At 36.5% G+C, this 15,928-nt stretch overlaps 3 protein-coding genes across 4 annotated transcripts; 1 reads left to right on the forward strand and 2 right to left on the reverse strand.

Annotated features, from left to right (window-relative positions):
- Positions 1-2,897: 2,897 nt before the first annotated feature.
- On the forward strand, positions 2,898-4,649 carry LOC108991409. 2 transcript variants are annotated; one of them, XM_018965647.2, is made up of 2 exons: positions 2,898-3,062; positions 3,457-4,649. In XM_018965647.2, the coding sequence occupies exon 2, from the start codon at positions 3,463-3,465 to the stop codon at positions 4,309-4,311; it is 849 nt and encodes a 282-aa protein (XP_018821192.2). In that variant the 5' UTR covers positions 2,898-3,062; positions 3,457-3,462; the 3' UTR covers positions 4,312-4,649. The 2 variants fall into 2 exon arrangements, with proteins under 2 accessions (XP_018821192.2, XP_018821193.2); XM_018965648.2 differs by having other exon boundaries at positions 3,449-4,500.
- LOC109021056 (pentatricopeptide repeat-containing protein At1g77170, mitochondrial-like) lies at positions 4,541-6,381 on the reverse strand. The gene has a single exon (XM_019003594.2). It carries the CDS (start codon positions 6,289-6,291, stop codon positions 4,843-4,845), a length of 1,449 nt encoding a protein of 482 aa, XP_018859139.1. The 5' UTR covers positions 6,292-6,381; the 3' UTR covers positions 4,541-4,842.
- Positions 6,382-7,775: 1,394 nt separating this feature from the next.
- Positions 7,776-13,785, reverse strand: LOC109021055 (protein unc-13 homolog). Its single transcript, XM_019003593.2, has 5 exons — positions 12,941-13,785; positions 11,433-12,290; positions 10,189-10,635; positions 8,966-9,155; positions 7,776-8,852 (listed from the first exon to the last, which is right to left on the reverse strand). The coding sequence occupies exons 1-5, from the start codon at positions 13,625-13,627 to the stop codon at positions 7,921-7,923; spliced, it is 3,114 nt and encodes a 1,037-aa protein (XP_018859138.2). The 5' UTR covers positions 13,628-13,785; the 3' UTR covers positions 7,776-7,920.
- Positions 13,786-15,928: the final 2,143 nt, after the last annotated feature.

Here is a 15,928-nt window from a genome sequence, read left to right on the forward strand (position 1 = left end):
TCAAACCACGTCAATTTATAGATTTGTTTTGATAATTCTCTTGTGGCTAAACATTTCTCTTTTCCTTGACCAACTGAAGTATTTTCTTAGTCTGCGTCGAGAAGGGGTGCAGTTGCCAATTGGAAGTAGTGATGGGTTAATCAAATGGTGTGAGCCTCTGGTCTTTGTCGAAGCCACATATCAATGATCCAATGACATTGAAAGCAATGATGGCAGGGATGAAACTAAAATCTTGCAGGAGTACTTCAGATTATTAATCTCTCATCTTTAGTGGGCGTAATGTATTAGGAATCATCGATCCTCTTACAGGAGGGATATCAACGGACTACCAAGAATACTAGCGGAGAGGAGGAAATTGGAAAACCACTCTGCATTAATAGCACCACTACCCGAACTATACGCTATATTAATGACGTCGTCGTAGAGCTACGCCACATTAAAGAACTCTGACAAAGGAAACAGTGCGAAGGACATAGACTCCATGTCTCCCCAAACTTATGATATAAATAAAACTTATGATATAAATAGCAAGTCTCAGGTATAAGAAAACGCTCTCTGATCCCTAAATTATTTTACTTATTTACAAACTTCCAAAATAATTTATTAGTTTTGGCATCGGAGACTCCCTAGCCCTATTGCCACCCTCTCCTTGTTGCCTCTTTCTGCATCTTTTGCAGGCCCAAATTCTAAAGACCTGAGTTGTCGGAGCCTAACCCAAAGGCATGTGAAATACGACGTTAAAAATAAACATGTGCATAAAGACGCCACTTTACCGTGAAATTAAAAATACTTATAAAAAAAATCTAGTACAAATAGTCTTTTATGGCTAGTGTGGGCAGTCTTTCACATTAGGGTTGTGGATTCAGATACGTATCTGGATAATTGGGAATATCTAGATCTGCATCCGGATTTTTAAAATTGGGTGGATACTCACTCGGGTAAAACTGGTTACAACCCGGGTGAGTATCTGGTTTTAAAATCGGATACCCAGATTGTAATCGGTATTCGGTTCTAACTCCATTTTTTTTAACTCTAATTTTTCTTCAACTCTAGTTTTTGTACATGAAAAACAATGTCGTTTTGCATGTACAAAAAAGACATTGTTTTGAAAAAAAAATCTATTTTAAAAAAAACCCGGTTACGATTAACCGGTTAAATAACCAGATTCGTAACCGGATCCAGGTTGGTAGAATAACCTGCTTGAGTCCAATCTTAGCGAATAATTACCCGGATTCACCTGAATGTTTGGGTTCAAGATCGGATTGAAAAAAAAAATCGGTCTAGATCCTTACCCCTATTTCACATTAGTGGTGTGTTTTTGGTGTTAATAAATATTAATAAATAGACTTGCAAATAAAAATTTTCACAACTTTAATTATAGTCTCGGTTATTAGAAATTTCCTAATCTCAGTTATTAGAAATTTCCTAATCTCCAATCGCCCTCTTCTCTATCTAGCCTATGATATAAAAAATAAATAAATAAATTTTTTTATCAGTCATTATTCACTACCCCACGTCTCACACCTTATGTGGCAAACTAAGTTTACTAACAAGTGAATCGGTTCTTGCCCCAACTCCTCTATGAGAGAGAGCTTGAGGAGAGAGAGAGAGAGAGAGAGAGAGAGAGGTCGAAGGTGATGGATCTGACATAAAAAAAAATGTCATGCGTAAGATATAGAAGTGAATAATAATTGATGTATAGCAAATCTTATAAAAAAAATCATACATGAGAAAATGGTGATCAACGTGAATAGGCACAATGAATTATTAGGAATATGAGTGGCTTCAATGGGACCAAATGGGCATATATGGGAATTAAATAAGAAGGAAAGTTGATTTCGATTGACTTTGAACCCGAGGAAAGCATAGAGGAATTTTAAACCTACAAGGAACCACTAATTAATTTCTATCCCACCCACATACCTTTATGAATTTTCCTTGATTATTATAAATTAAGTATAATCTTCATTATTAGATATTTGAGTCCAAAATTATTTGTGGTCCGGAAAAGGACATAAACTTAAGCTTCATATATAATAAATGGATTGATATTTAATCTAGATAAAAAAAAAAAAAAAATCTCTTAATTGACAACTTGAGTCTTAAAAGATCTAAAGAGTAATGATACACTCATGAGTTCATGTATAAGTATCATGCATTATTTTTTTTAAAAAAGAATGAGATCTATTATTTAAAAATTAATTTTTTTATATAAATTTCATATTTACTTACTTTTTTTTAAAAGAAGTGTATAGCGCTTACGCAACTGTAAATATCATTTCTCCTTGTAACTTATTCCCAATATATGTCATATTTATTTAATTAGTATATAGAGCATGTGATTAATCAAAAGAGAGTTTAGAAATCGGATGCCTGTATTTTTTAAGCTTCTTGACTTTAGTTATATAATGGGTCTTCCTGTCAAATAGATAGTTATATAATTAATTAGAATAAATATAAATAAAAGTCACTATTAGGAATATTTATTTTGTATATATGATGTGGCATCATGTAGACCACACATTTCTCTAAATGAGTGTTGGGAACAATCAACTAGAAGTAGCCATGCAGTGAGTATAAAGTATACACTGTTATAGTAGTTTCTCTCTAACATTACTCAATTAATTATTAATTAAGTTCTTAATTATTCAATTTCACTGTGCTCACTTCCCGTCACCTGCGGGGCTATGCCGAGAGTAGCCGTTTTCAAAGGCGGCATCGACGGCTTTTATAAGCACAGAATTCCCAAATCACCCCCACCTTCTCAACTTATTTACGTGAAACCACCAACACCTAAAACAACATATCCAGCAGGCCGCTCCCCTGGGTCAACCCGCGGAGGGTCACTTTGGGAAACGACTTTAAAAAAACTAACCGCTGGTTTTTTCTTCCTGTCTAAGCTATGTCCCCAGTTTCAACGTTCAAACTAAAGACTTCGAAAGCATCGAAAAGAAAATGGCAAGAAAGCAAGACAGATATCTTGTATTTGCATAAGAATTCTAGGCTACTTGTGTTGTTGTCCAGTATTTCGGGTCTCCATCATTTTCCATTTGCTGAACAAGGTAGTTTTCGTTTGCTTTTCCATCTTTTATTATTATTATTTTTTTGTTCCATTTGATTCAATATACGGATTAATTTTGCTTTCTTTAATCTTGCTTGAACTCTATTTCTATTTTGTAACTGATGAAGTAGTTCTTCTGGATATGCGTTGATTCGTAGTAGTCGATGAAAGTAGGGGGATTTTTTTTTTTTTTTGAAGTTTTGGCTTGTTCTGGATTGGTTTACATGATTCAGTTTCTGTGGTGTTCTTTAACCACATACTGTCAGTTTTCTCTTGAATTTTCTATGCATGTTAAGATTTTGTGATTTGTTTTTGTTGAAAAGTAGTTTTCCTTCTACTTCTTCCTTGTGAGTATTTATTTATTTGGATGGCCCACTTTGGGATAAGTTGTGTAGATTGTGATGAATTACAAGCCCACTGGCAGCAACCAGATGCCCCAAGGATTTAAGGCAAGGCGGGCTTTACAGTTGTCATTGCTTTTGGGTGTTTGCTTCTGGTTGCTATACCAAATTGAGCACTCAAACGGTAAGGGGAAGGACTATGGTGGAGGTCTACAAAGCAAGCTCAGGGAACAAAATACTGTTCTTGTTTTGGGTCGGAAAGCATGGTCAAGTGATGGAGGTGTGTCCAACTTAGAAGATGTCAATCTTGTGGGAGAAGCTAAAATGAAAGAAGATGGTGGAGGTGGAGATGATGAATTAGATGGAATTTTAGAAGAAAAAATTTTCCATGAGGAACTGGAGCAACCGGAGATGGTGTCTCTAAATGATTTAATAAATAATTCTGATGTTGAAGGAGTTTATTCCAAGAAAGGATATGATGATCCATGGGGAAGTAGTGAGCAAGGAGGTGAGAAGAGGCTTGAGATTGGTGATGAAAGAGATGGCAAGAACCCGAAAACAGAAGTTAAGCAGATAGGTGGAGAGGATTCAGAAAGACAAGGTAAGGAATCAGAAAAGGTTAAGGAAATTGCTGATGATTCTATCAAACAATACCAAGATGAAGCAGCCAACTTCAATAGACAAGATGAAAAGGATAAAGATATTATTGGAAGCAAACAAGAGATTGCAGTGCAGCCTAGCGGATTGGAGAACAATGAAACTGCTGTTAGCAGGAGTGAAATGATGTTGGATGGAGTCCATACCTTTCATGATGAGAATGGGGTTCCTCAAGATGGTAATGATCTTGTGGAGACCACACTAAGTGATATAAGAGATGATCACGAAATTATTCTGCATCAAGACACTTAAAATTCAACTAATTCTAGAATTCAGTGAAGGTACCAGAATAGAAGAGGTTGCGTCCCAATAAGAAGTTGGCTTCTGCTTAAGAATCCAAAAAAATAAAAGGCTGCTAAGAGGACTCGAAAGTCATGTAAGAGCATGCAGTAATCATTTGTCAAACCTCAAGCATCAGCCATGTTTCAGAAAAACAAGATGATAAATTACTTCATTCTTTTTTGTTTTTGGTGGGGGGGGAGGGGTGGGGGAACAGATTCTGTGGTTTTTCCTCCTGTTAACAAACTCATTTATGACAGATGTTGTATCCACAATACAATTAATTTGAGTTAAGCACGGCTTAACCATAATCACATTTGCATTATGTTTTTTTATTAGTTAAGGAGGAAAAATAAATAATAAGAAAAAGATAATGTATTAATTAACTCAGAACTGTTACAATTTGAGTGCGTAAATTGTTATAAATTTAGACTGTTTTGCAAACTGAATACAACTGCACTGAATAGGAAGAACTCCAACATATAAGACAAAACTTCATGGCTTTCACTTTGAATTCGTTGCCAAGCTATAGCCAGGAATCTTAGCTAGTCTGCTCTGCTTCATAACTTCTCTTACCATCTCAACCTCTTTCCACAAACCTCTGCTGGCATAAATATTTGATAAAACCACGTAAACCCCATCATTCCAAGGTTCCAATTCTTGTAAATGCTTAGCCACCCACTCCCCCATTTTCACATTCCCATACTTCTCACAAGCACCCATCAAACACCCCCATATTATTGAATTTGCCTTCATCGGCATCCCCAATATTATCTCTCTGGCCTCCTCAAACAACCCCGCTCTACCAAGCAAATCGACCATGCACCCATAATGTTGTAACTGGGGCATTATCCCATAAGCATTCTTCATCATATGGAAGTAATATTTTCCCTCTTGCACAGCCCCACCATGCACACACGCGCTAAGTACCCCAACAAAAGTCACATGGTTCGGCTTCACTCCAGCCTCTCTCATGCATTGAAAGCAATTTAGTGCTTCATTTACGGGGCCATGCATTGCATAACCCACAATCATGGATGTCCACGATGATACATTTCTTTCTTCCATCCTTGAAAATACTTTATATGCCAAGTCCGTCCGGCCACACTTTCCATACATGTCTATAAGCGAATTTGACAGCAAAATGTCCGGTTTTTCAATGGGCATGGCTTGGAAAGCACATTTATGCAGTTGGAGAGCCAAGTCCAAGTCCCCAAGACTTCCACTAGCCGATATTACACTAAGCATAGTCACATCATCCGGCAGAAACCCACATTTTCTTAGCTCCAGGAACATGCCTATTGCTTCCTTGGCAAACCCACCTCGAGAAAGACCTCCAATGATTGCATTCCAAGAACCCAACTTTCTATCACGATTTTGCTCAAACACCTTTCTCGCATTTCCGAACTCACCCACCTTCGAATACAGGTTAATGAACCCACTCTCACAGTACTCGTTGGACTCCAACCCGATCCTTATGGCCAGCGAATGAAGCTGTCGACCAAACTCAATGGCAAGAAACTGACACACAGATTTTAAGACGATTGGAAGCGTATAGGAATCGGGCAAGAGACCGGCTCGTGACATTGCAACATAGACACAAAGCGCTTTATTCGGATCATCTAGCCTAGTGTACGATCTTATAATGTTGTTCCAATGAAAGGGTGCAGGGTACAATTCTAGGAGTTGGGTTCGGACAATCCGTGCATAAACCTGATTCAGTTCCAGTAAGTTTCTGCAATTTGACACTTGGGTCGCAATGATTTTTGCTGGATCATGGATTGAATCCTGCGGTCCCTGATTTGTTGGAGATTGAGCATTGAATTGAGAGTCCAAAGATGAGCTAGGAATTGATGAGAGGCTGTGATTGAGATGGGAAAATATGGTCAAGCATTTGGGTTTGTGTGAAAATATAGAAATCCTGTGCAGGAGGTGGTGAATGGGGGGGCTCATACGTTATTAGAATCGAGAACGGAGTCATAGGCTGGTCCGCTGGATGGAGTAAAAGGAGATGAGACTCATCAGTAACGAGAGTCTATGTGAATCTGGATCTGGAAGTAGGCCCGGATATGTGAACTCATTCGGGTTTGGGTAATCATTCGGTTAAATACTAAGCTCCGGTTTGAATTGAAAATATAATAAATAATTTAATTTTTTTAAATCTCTTAAAATAATAATAATATTAAAAAATAATATTCTAATAATATTTTATTCAACTCATATAAAATTATCTCAACTCATCTCCAAATTCAAACAGACCTTAAATTCGATCGATAGAATTCGGATCATTTGAGTTCATATATCCTTTCGTCACTCTTCACAATTGTAGTAACATTTCTAATGAATCTACTTCAATTATACAATTCTTGTGTTTTTATATGAATTTTTTTCTTATTTGCTTTGTCACTCATCTGTGGCATCATTGCATCAACAACATTGATAAGCTCCTAAATTAAAACTAAACAGGCACACGGATTCACTTGTGGATGTTAGATATTGGCACGATGTATGTTGCTTATTAATAAAATTATTTGAAATTGACCTCTTCATTATAAATTTAAAGAAAAATACTAGAGCCACCGACATTTAGGTACTGATTGGGTCTTGATAATTTTTTATTTTTTTACTTAGTGATTAAGGAAGTATTTTTTAGTGATGTTATGAATTTTTTTTTAAAATATTTAAGAATATAAAAAAATCAATAGAAAGAAATTATTCTTCTCCGAACTGGTCATGAAGTAGATGTAGCATTACTCAAATTTAAAAGAAAAAATAAAAGTTATATTTTACCTCCAACAAGGGCAACCCTCCTAGACGCCCCAATAGAATAGAAAATGGTTGGTTGGAAGTTGGAACATTGACATCTAGTTGGCATGATATGTTGGATTATTTCAAATATTCTCTCCAATTTCAACTTCTTTTGAAATTTTCTTTCAATGTGATTTTTTGTTAGTTTCACATTAGAAAGACGAGCAAATATTTAGTGATTTATAAGTGAATGGATTTTACGATACATAAATTAGAATATAAGGAGACACACAATAGTAGTGTCACCTAATGCAAAGCACTAACAGTATGAAGGTCTGATACTTTAGACGCACTTAGCACGTACGCATCATCGCAAGTGACGGAATTATTTTAATCCAAACGAAATGATATGTTCTTTCATCCTTTTTGACAATTATTATTAACTGTCGATGACAGTTATTTCACACATTTTTTATAAAAACCGTTTTATTTAAATTCAAATGAAACAACACAACTGTTGTTACTACATCTATTCATTCTAAAATTAGTGTTCAGAATTTGCAATCTGCACACTATAGAAACAGTATTGTATCATGAGGACAAACTTGTTATATTCTCTTTTGCAGAACTCAATTTCGTGAGTGAGAGACAATATTTATCTAAGAGACAGATTAACAATCGCCTCACTGTTTTGCCATTTTCAATCTCTGTGTGCTATTCGTTTCTAACATGATAGTTATTGGCAAAGGCAGGAATGACCGACCAAGCAGCATTTCTTACCCATGAATCATGAATGCATCATTTAAGTCATATCATTTTCGGAACCCAAAGTTGTTATAATTTCTTAGGCAAATTGTAAGTCTTTTTAAGAAACTTTGCAGCCGTCTCATCCTTACGGTTACACAAGACTCTTAAAATCGTGTTGGGTTCAGTTGGATCCCATTCACCTGAACATGGAGGCAATGGAAGCTTAGATTTAGCAGAGCCAAATGTCTCGAGATTTAAACGTCTGAACTGCTCGATCAAGCTCTCTGTATCTGTACCAAGTAGAGAAAGAATGGCTTTAACTGTGGTCGAATAATTGTCTATTAGATCACCTGGCAATCCATCCCCATTGGACCAAAATAGATCTATGAGAAAGTTAAAATCCTCCTCTATTATTGCTGAATCTTGTTGACAGAAAGCACGAGAAGGGCCCCCAGCAAGCAGAACCAGCAGGAAACCATCAAAAGAAGCTTTCATTATGTCAGTAATGACACGAGTTCTTATTCTGTCATGCACTGTTAATGAAATAATCTCCAAAAATTGCTCAAGCTCCTGGAGGAAGGGTTCAATCCTAGAAGAAGAAACTTCCCCAACATATAGGGAATCCCAAAGAACATGACTTAGGTCATGGAAGATGATTTTATATGCCATTGCCTCACAGAGTTGTTGCATCCCTTCTGCACAAGCAATTGCTGAAAGCTCAAACCTTTCCATTGTCCCATCTGTAATAATGTCCCCATGAGTGCGTTCAGCATTTTCAATATCCACAAGTATTCTCTTCTCCAAAACTCCCAGCTCAGTTTGTATATGCTGCAAGGTATTTAGACGAACACAGAGCTGGGGTATCCCAAGGGAGTTATCCCTATTGGAAGTTGCAACATGGGATTTCCTCTTCTTTGTTATTTGTGTTTTTTCCTTTTTTTTGGATACACCATGGAACTTTGATCTTGTAGAACATCTAGTCAAAGCAGGCATAATGGGAACGTAAGTATTTCGCATCCCTGCAGAACAAAGAAGAGAAATATAACTTCAAAAGCTAATGCAACAGTATTGAATATAGAAATATAATTTAAAAAACTAATGCAACAGTATTTTGCAGGCTATGGAATAATACCACAACCAGACTTGGCCTTCAATATATAATGTTGAAGACCTCTGTCGAAACCATTCATCAATTCAGGAAGGAAGATCGGATGCATAGGAATCGGCAGCAGAAAGAATACTTCTAAAGTTGCATCTATGGTCCGTAGAACTTCAATAGCAGAAGGAGCAATTCGCTCTTTGTTGGCTCGTGGATTCCAGACCTAAAGAAAAAAGTCAACAGGTCATGGACATCTAACAGCTATCTTCTAGAAAATCATTAGTAAGTTTTGTGATTGAAGCTTGGAAATCAACTGCCACTCTGTAATACATATAAACAAAACAGGGCTACTTAACTCATAGGGGTTCAAACAAGATGCTGTAACAGATCAGGATTGCAAGTGACTAATAATACAGGTGAAAACAACATTCAAGCAAGACAGAAACTTCTAACTTCAAAGTTCAAATTTTAAAAGATGATAACCGAAAGATTTTATCCATGGTACATAACTATTGTCTTCAGCTATCCCTCTTCAAAAGCTGAGGCAAAGACTATCAGACTCTACTACTGAAAGTGTGAATTCCAGTATTAGTAATTAATAGTGCAAGAAAAGTCTAAACCATGACAAAAGAGGCATAACACCAACCCAAATCTCCCCAACACAAAATATATCTGTGCATTGCACAACTCAAATTCTGATATTTTTGCTAGTTCCTTTCATCCTCCCTGGTTGGGAAAACCTAACCTGAGACTTCCCCAATTAAACCCCATCCTTTAACATGTAAGCCAATGTGAAGAACATATTTACTAGTTGCCACATATATGGTGTGCCAAAACTCAATGATAAAGTATCAAAAAGCTAGTCTTGTCAACAGCCAGGGCAAATGGAAATGTCTAATCTGCCACCAGAGTTCGTCCTTCCTTATTTTCTCATCATACACTTCTTCACTCTTGATGAAGTGGGTTTTTTTTGGAGGGGGTTGGATGAAGGGGTACTGGCATCTGATAAAATTGTGTGTGTATGCGTGCAGGCACAGGAATGATATGTAGAGAATGGTGATATCCTTTTGAATCTGATGATAGTACTGATCTATACAAAAAAAAAAAAAAAGAGAGAGAGAGAGAGAAACAATAACTCATTACATCCAATTTGTATATATCATCAATCGATATTGAATTTCCTGCTGTTGAATCAAATTTAGAAAAATACCATCACATCCCAATAACTAGAAAGTCAAGAACCTTCCATCATATACCTCCAGTTGCAGATTCCTATTAGTCCATTCCTCTAGTCTGTCCACTCTTGTCTTTATCCATGACTTTACCATATTGGCTATCACAGCTTCAGCCTCATAAGGAAGCATCTCTCGTATAATAGACTTCCCACCATCCTCGCTGTCCACAGCATCTTCAATTACAATCTGCACAAGATCTTTTTCCAATTTGTCAGCAGCTTTCAGCACTTGTATTGCATCTGGTGTCAATTCACTAATACCCATTATGAATTGCATCAGTTCATTCCCATAGCAAGAATGAAGGGTAGCTATGGCAACACCTGCTGCAAGAGGGTGCCACTTTTTTAGAATTGGACTAAATATCTCTTTCTCATTAAGAGCCAGTTTGCTAGTGTCTTGTGCAAGGATGCAAAGGGCATGAAGAGAACTGTTCTGGTTGTTAGATACATGGTAGCTTGAGTTCACCGCCTTCATTTTCAGCATTAAGACAGATCAATCAGAACCTTGAGTTATATTATTTTCATAGCAAAGCTGAGAAGCAAGCTTGGTAAAATAGACATAAATGTATACAAGCATAATCTTGGGAAAAATCAATGGGAAATTGCATACCCAAACAGGAACTGGAGGAAAAAGGAAAGTCAGAAAAGGTATATAGCTCAGAGTTTAAATTTCAAGACTTTACACTATATAGATCCAAATACATGAAAATATACTCCTAACCACAGTCATAAGGTTATTCAACCATACAATTTCTACCAAAGAATAAGTAAGCATATCATGAAGATACTCCATTGCACAGAGACAAAGATAACAAGGAATGACCAACAAAAAGAATGTAAGGAATGGCCAACAAAAAGAATGTCTTGAAAATATCAACTGACTAACTACAGTTCAGAAGTAGAAAGATTCTGAGGAATGATGGATTGAAGCTCAAGGGAAGAATTGATTTAAGTAAAGGAGATGTTCACAAAAAGTTTTCTTTAAATGAAGAATTTAGTTAGGTAATGTGTCACAAAAAGGTTGGAAATGATCACAAACCTCTCTATAAGTTAATTACAAGATCTCAACGATGATTCAGTTCTACACCAGAAGGGTGAGATACTCTACAGAAGTCATTTTCTGGAGTCAAAACATCTTTTGAAGGCTCACCAACTGGCAAGTTTTAATAGTTGGGTCCCTGTCAAAAGCCTAACTCATACATTTAAGCATAAATGGGTTGTTGGAATCATATTTATATTTAGCAATATAATGCTGAAGAAACTTGCCTGAGCAAAAGCAGCGCGAAGTGACGATCTTATATAAGTTTCAACCCTTCCACAGGTGACATTAACTTCTTTACTCTTCCAACGATACTCATGAGAAATATCTTCTACCAATATTTTCGAAGATAATAACCCTATAGAAACAATACTTTGCAATGATTCAATATTACCGCTGTGGAAAGTATCATGGTAAGCAAGAAGCCTTTTCTCCGCCCAGCCTAATATCACACTCAATGTAGAGCTCAAAACCTTTGAGGAAACTGGATCCCTAATTTCCTTGGCATCTTTTTCGACTTCCATCAACAGATTATTCGATGCAAACAGAAGTTCATTTTTCACTTGGCCAGTTGCAACATAACGGTGGAATAGAACCCATGAGAAGCAAAGATTATGCAGCATTTGGTTCAATCCGAGGATTACCCAGGTCTTCTTTATGAGGTCTAAAACCTCATCGACCTCTTCAATAACAGATGTTCCTTCGTTAAGATCAAAGCATGCTTCTAAGAGCATTTGGTAGAGCCTGAGGTTCAATGGAAATCCATCTGCCCAGTGGCATATCTCAGAAGCAGACCCGTCATATGATCTGCAAGCAAGAGTCATAACAACACTTTGCAAGACTTGCACTGACTGTGAGCCCCACCACGAATAATCTAAGGCCCCACGAATAATCTGCTGGAGCCGTTGCGCTGCAGAGTTTGTCTTCTCCAGCGGCAGACGAGGATGCAGAAGAAGCCCTGCTTCCAGAACCTTTAAATTTCTCCTTTGCCAAGCCTCATATTCTTGCTGACTTGGAAAATCTGAAGACTTGAATTGCTGTAATAGCTCTAGTGGCAAAACCACCGACTCTATCCGTCTTCCAACCTGATTCATGAAATAGAAAACCCCAAAAAATTACTTTGCCGGATTAAAGGACTCGAGCAACAGAGAACCATGGATTCTAAGGAAATTCTTTTGGTTCAATTAGCTTTAGAAATGGATAGATAATATAAGAACTTTGAATGCCACTAACCAGTAAAGATAATCACCAAGAGTAAATATAAAATTAACAACAGCAACTGACTAAAAAGGCACAAAATCACAAGGTGATGATGAATAAAAACTGTGCCATAATTTTACTTGCGCTCCCAAACGAGTCCTCCCTCAATTTCTCTTTTTTCATACTATTTTTTCAAAGAAGTTTGCTTCGCATCAGTTGGAAGCTGCAGCACCTCACGGATATATATATATATATATATATATATATATATATATATATTTTATTCATTGCGTTAAGTGTGTGGCGACTTCCGACTGATATGAATATTTTTTCTTTTACAAAAAGGGAGAAAAAGTTCAAAACTTTTTTCCTTCCCTCAACTTTCTCATCTTCCCTAGAAAAACCAAACCACATAACTAATAAATAAGTCAAAATTAATTAATAGATTAATGACCCAAGTTAATACCTATCAAAAAAGATTATTGACCCAAGTTATAAGTCTTAAAAAAGGCCAAAGTTGGATTTTCCTCCCCACCTGCCCAGCAACGATCTTCAGTATGGCAATCCTAATTCTCGAATCAGTTTGCTCCGAAACCCTCATCTGGACCCTCGTAAACTCCCCAACTGTGACCTGCTTCTTCCCTCGCCCTTGACTCACTGAGTCACCATCGCCACCCCAACCCTTCGAAGTCAATGATGTTTTTGGCCCCAGCGCCTTCTTCACCCGGCTAGCCACAAAAGACTTCAGCGACCTTTGCAATGAAGCCCACGCCGGGATCGTCGGAGCACGGTCAGCTTTCTCGGGCTGCGGAATGCAAGTCAAAGGCAGTGTTACGGTGCTCCGGCACGCCGCGACAAGGATCTCATAAGCAGTTTCTCGGAGCTCAGAGACTGAGAGATTTGGGGTCAGGTCTCCGAATGGATAGGGCAGGTCTTCGATCGAGTATACGGGATGCTGCTGCATAGGGTTCTGGAACTGGTTGTGTCTTTTGGAGTATCCCAATTCTCCGTCTCTGGAAATGTTGGACATTGTTGGCTGCTGATGCTGATCAATGGGGCTCTGCAACTGGCTGTGTCTTTTGGAGGATCCCAATATTCTGTCTCTGAAAATCCTGGACGTTGTTTGCTGCTGCTGCATGGGGCTCTGGGACAGGTTGTGTCTCTTGCAGGATCCCAATATTCTGTCACAGAAAAGTCTGGACGTTGCTGGCTGCTGCTGCATGGGGCTAGTTAACTGATTGTGTCTTTTGGAGGATCCCAATGCTCTGTCTCTGAAAATGTTGGATATTGTTGGTGTGCTCGGTGGGTCACTGACTCACTCGTGCATGCGCCTGTGATAGTGTTGCCTTTGTGTTCTGCTTAGACTTGAAAAAAACAAAAAAAAAAAGGGAAGAAGAAAAGGAGAAGAGAGAGCGTCTGTGTGACAATGTGTTTGAGTGGGGTTGGGTTCTCTCACTCTTGCTTGACTTTTAAGGAAGCCATGATGGTGTGACAAAGGAAGCAGAGGGTAGACAGTGCGAGTTGAGATAAAGGACAGAGTATTTCAATTATTCGTGCTTTTGCATTTGATAATAAAAAGGTCCGTACCTCTGTGTTTGAGAGAGAGATTTTAGAAACGAAGGAAAAGTTGGATGGCGGGTAGGAAAGAGAGATGGCGTGGGAGAAGAAAAGCAGGAGAGAGTTGAGTACAATATAGGAGGTAGAATACATGGTCTGAGTCTGAAACGAAAAGAACAAAATGTTGAAGACGGCCATGGACACTGTCTCTCTGCCATTACCCACTTCATGTGTAGGGAGTGAAATGGTGGGTGGCACTTGGCTGTTCGGAGTAGCCCAGAGAAAAATAAAAGAAAGTAATTGTTTATTGGTAATAATTAATATAAAAAGATTTAGACATAAATTCATCGCTTAAAAATATATAATTTTATTTTTTAATTTAATATAAATATCATAATAAAAAAATAATATATAATTTTAAATAATATATAGAAGAATAGGATTTCTACGTAGCACAACTCAATTAATATATAATGGTAATTAGACAATAAATTTATATAAAATCTATTTACTGTAGAGAAAACAAAGAAGAATACATTACATATGAAATTTATTTTATAAATTAATTTTTGTCTACATATTATTTATAATAGTTAGATATGTGTATTTTATTTTGGCATAATGTTACAAGCAAACCTAGCTACGTGACAAACCTTTCAAAGGTTTCTTTATTTCTCTGCTTCTTGTCTTTGCAATTTTTATTCAATTACCACAACCCATTTGGTCATTATATTTGTTAACATCTAGTCCACCCTTTCATTTTCTAAGACCACGAAGAGGTAGAAAAGAGAGAAAAAATCCGACAAGTAAAAGCATTAGTATTGATTTTTCTATATGCATATGTAAAATTATATTTTTTAGAGATTAATTTTATATATCAAGAAAAACTCACACATTGAATTATAGATTTTTGAGCTAAAATAATAATATTATAATTTCATTTTTCCTGATTTTTTTTTATATATATTTTGTAATTAACACCACTGCATTAGAGAGGGAGAGGAGAGAGAAAAAAATAATAAAATAAAATTTGGATAGTAAACCATACATCTTTAAATTTGTAAAAATATTATTCGTAACTATGTAAATTTTTACATATGTATAATCTAATACAGTCCAATTTAAAATAAATCATATTATAAAAATATGTAGATACATAATACAATACTAGTGCTCGGTGCATGGATTTGCATTTTGCTATCCTTCTATATATACCCAATTATATTGTAAAGAAAAGGAAAAAAAATAACTAGTGGAAGGATTGTTCGACCACTTTGTTGTGGCGAAAGAGTAACCACGATCGTATGTCCGCGTTAACATTGATCATCTTTAATTGAGTGGAATTGTTCGACCGCTTTATTATGGTTAATCTCGATCACATACGCATGCGTTAATCTTGGTTGCCTGGCGGCGCTGGTGATGGAATGTATCCAGTTATCTAAGGTTTTAGGCGTCTATTAGGAGCCATTAAGAGTTTTATTTGTTTAGGATTTTAATTGAATTAAAAGTACTAATTTGGGTGCACAGAATTTGGATAAGCAACTAGACCCAAATTATGACACATGTTGTAGTGACATGAGTCCTACTTGTATTAGCTTATAAATATAATTTTTGAATAATTCATGAGGAAAAAAATATCACCCCAAGTTAAACTATACTAGAACAGTCTGAACAGATTAGGGGTGTAAAATTTAACTGAAAATCGGACCAAACCAACTCGAACTGGTGGAATCGGTTTTCATAATTCCAAAACTGGCCAATACCAGTCTAGTTCTGGTTCTGTACTTTTTAAGACTGGACCGATTTACAATATTATATATTTTAAATTAATTTTTTTTATATCATATAAAATTTATATATATAATATGTATAATAATATAAATTATAATTAGATATAAGATAATGTTATTATAATTTAAACATAAAAATTTATCTGATCATATACTTTAAACATAAAATATATATA

This window comes from Juglans regia, chromosome 10 (genome assembly GCF_001411555.2).
Source record: "Juglans regia cultivar Chandler chromosome 10, Walnut 2.0, whole genome shotgun sequence".
NCBI lineage: Eukaryota > Viridiplantae > Streptophyta > Magnoliopsida > Fagales > Juglandaceae > Juglans > Juglans regia.

Bases quoted from the DNA above. Each gene is read 5' to 3' on its own strand.
- LOC108991409 (XM_018965647.2), top strand. From the start codon at position 3,463: ATGAATTACAAGCCCACTGGCAGCAACCAGATGCCCCAAGGATTTAAG.
- LOC109021055 (XM_019003593.2), bottom strand. From the start codon at position 13,627: ATGCAGCAGCAGCCAGCAACGTCCAGACTTTTCTGTGACAGAATATTG. The intron at 10,636-11,432 runs GCAAGTTTCTTC...CTGAAAATGAAG, and splicing joins TTCGCGCTGCTTTTGCTCAG to GCGGTGAACTCAAGCTACCA. The intron at 8,853-8,965 runs GTATTATTCCAT...TTTGTTCTGCAG, and splicing joins GAAGGCCAAGTCTGGTTGTG to GGATGCGAAATACTTACGTT.
- LOC109021056 (XM_019003594.2), bottom strand. From the start codon at position 6,291: ATGAGCCCCCCCATTCACCACCTCCTGCACAGGATTTCTATATTTTCA.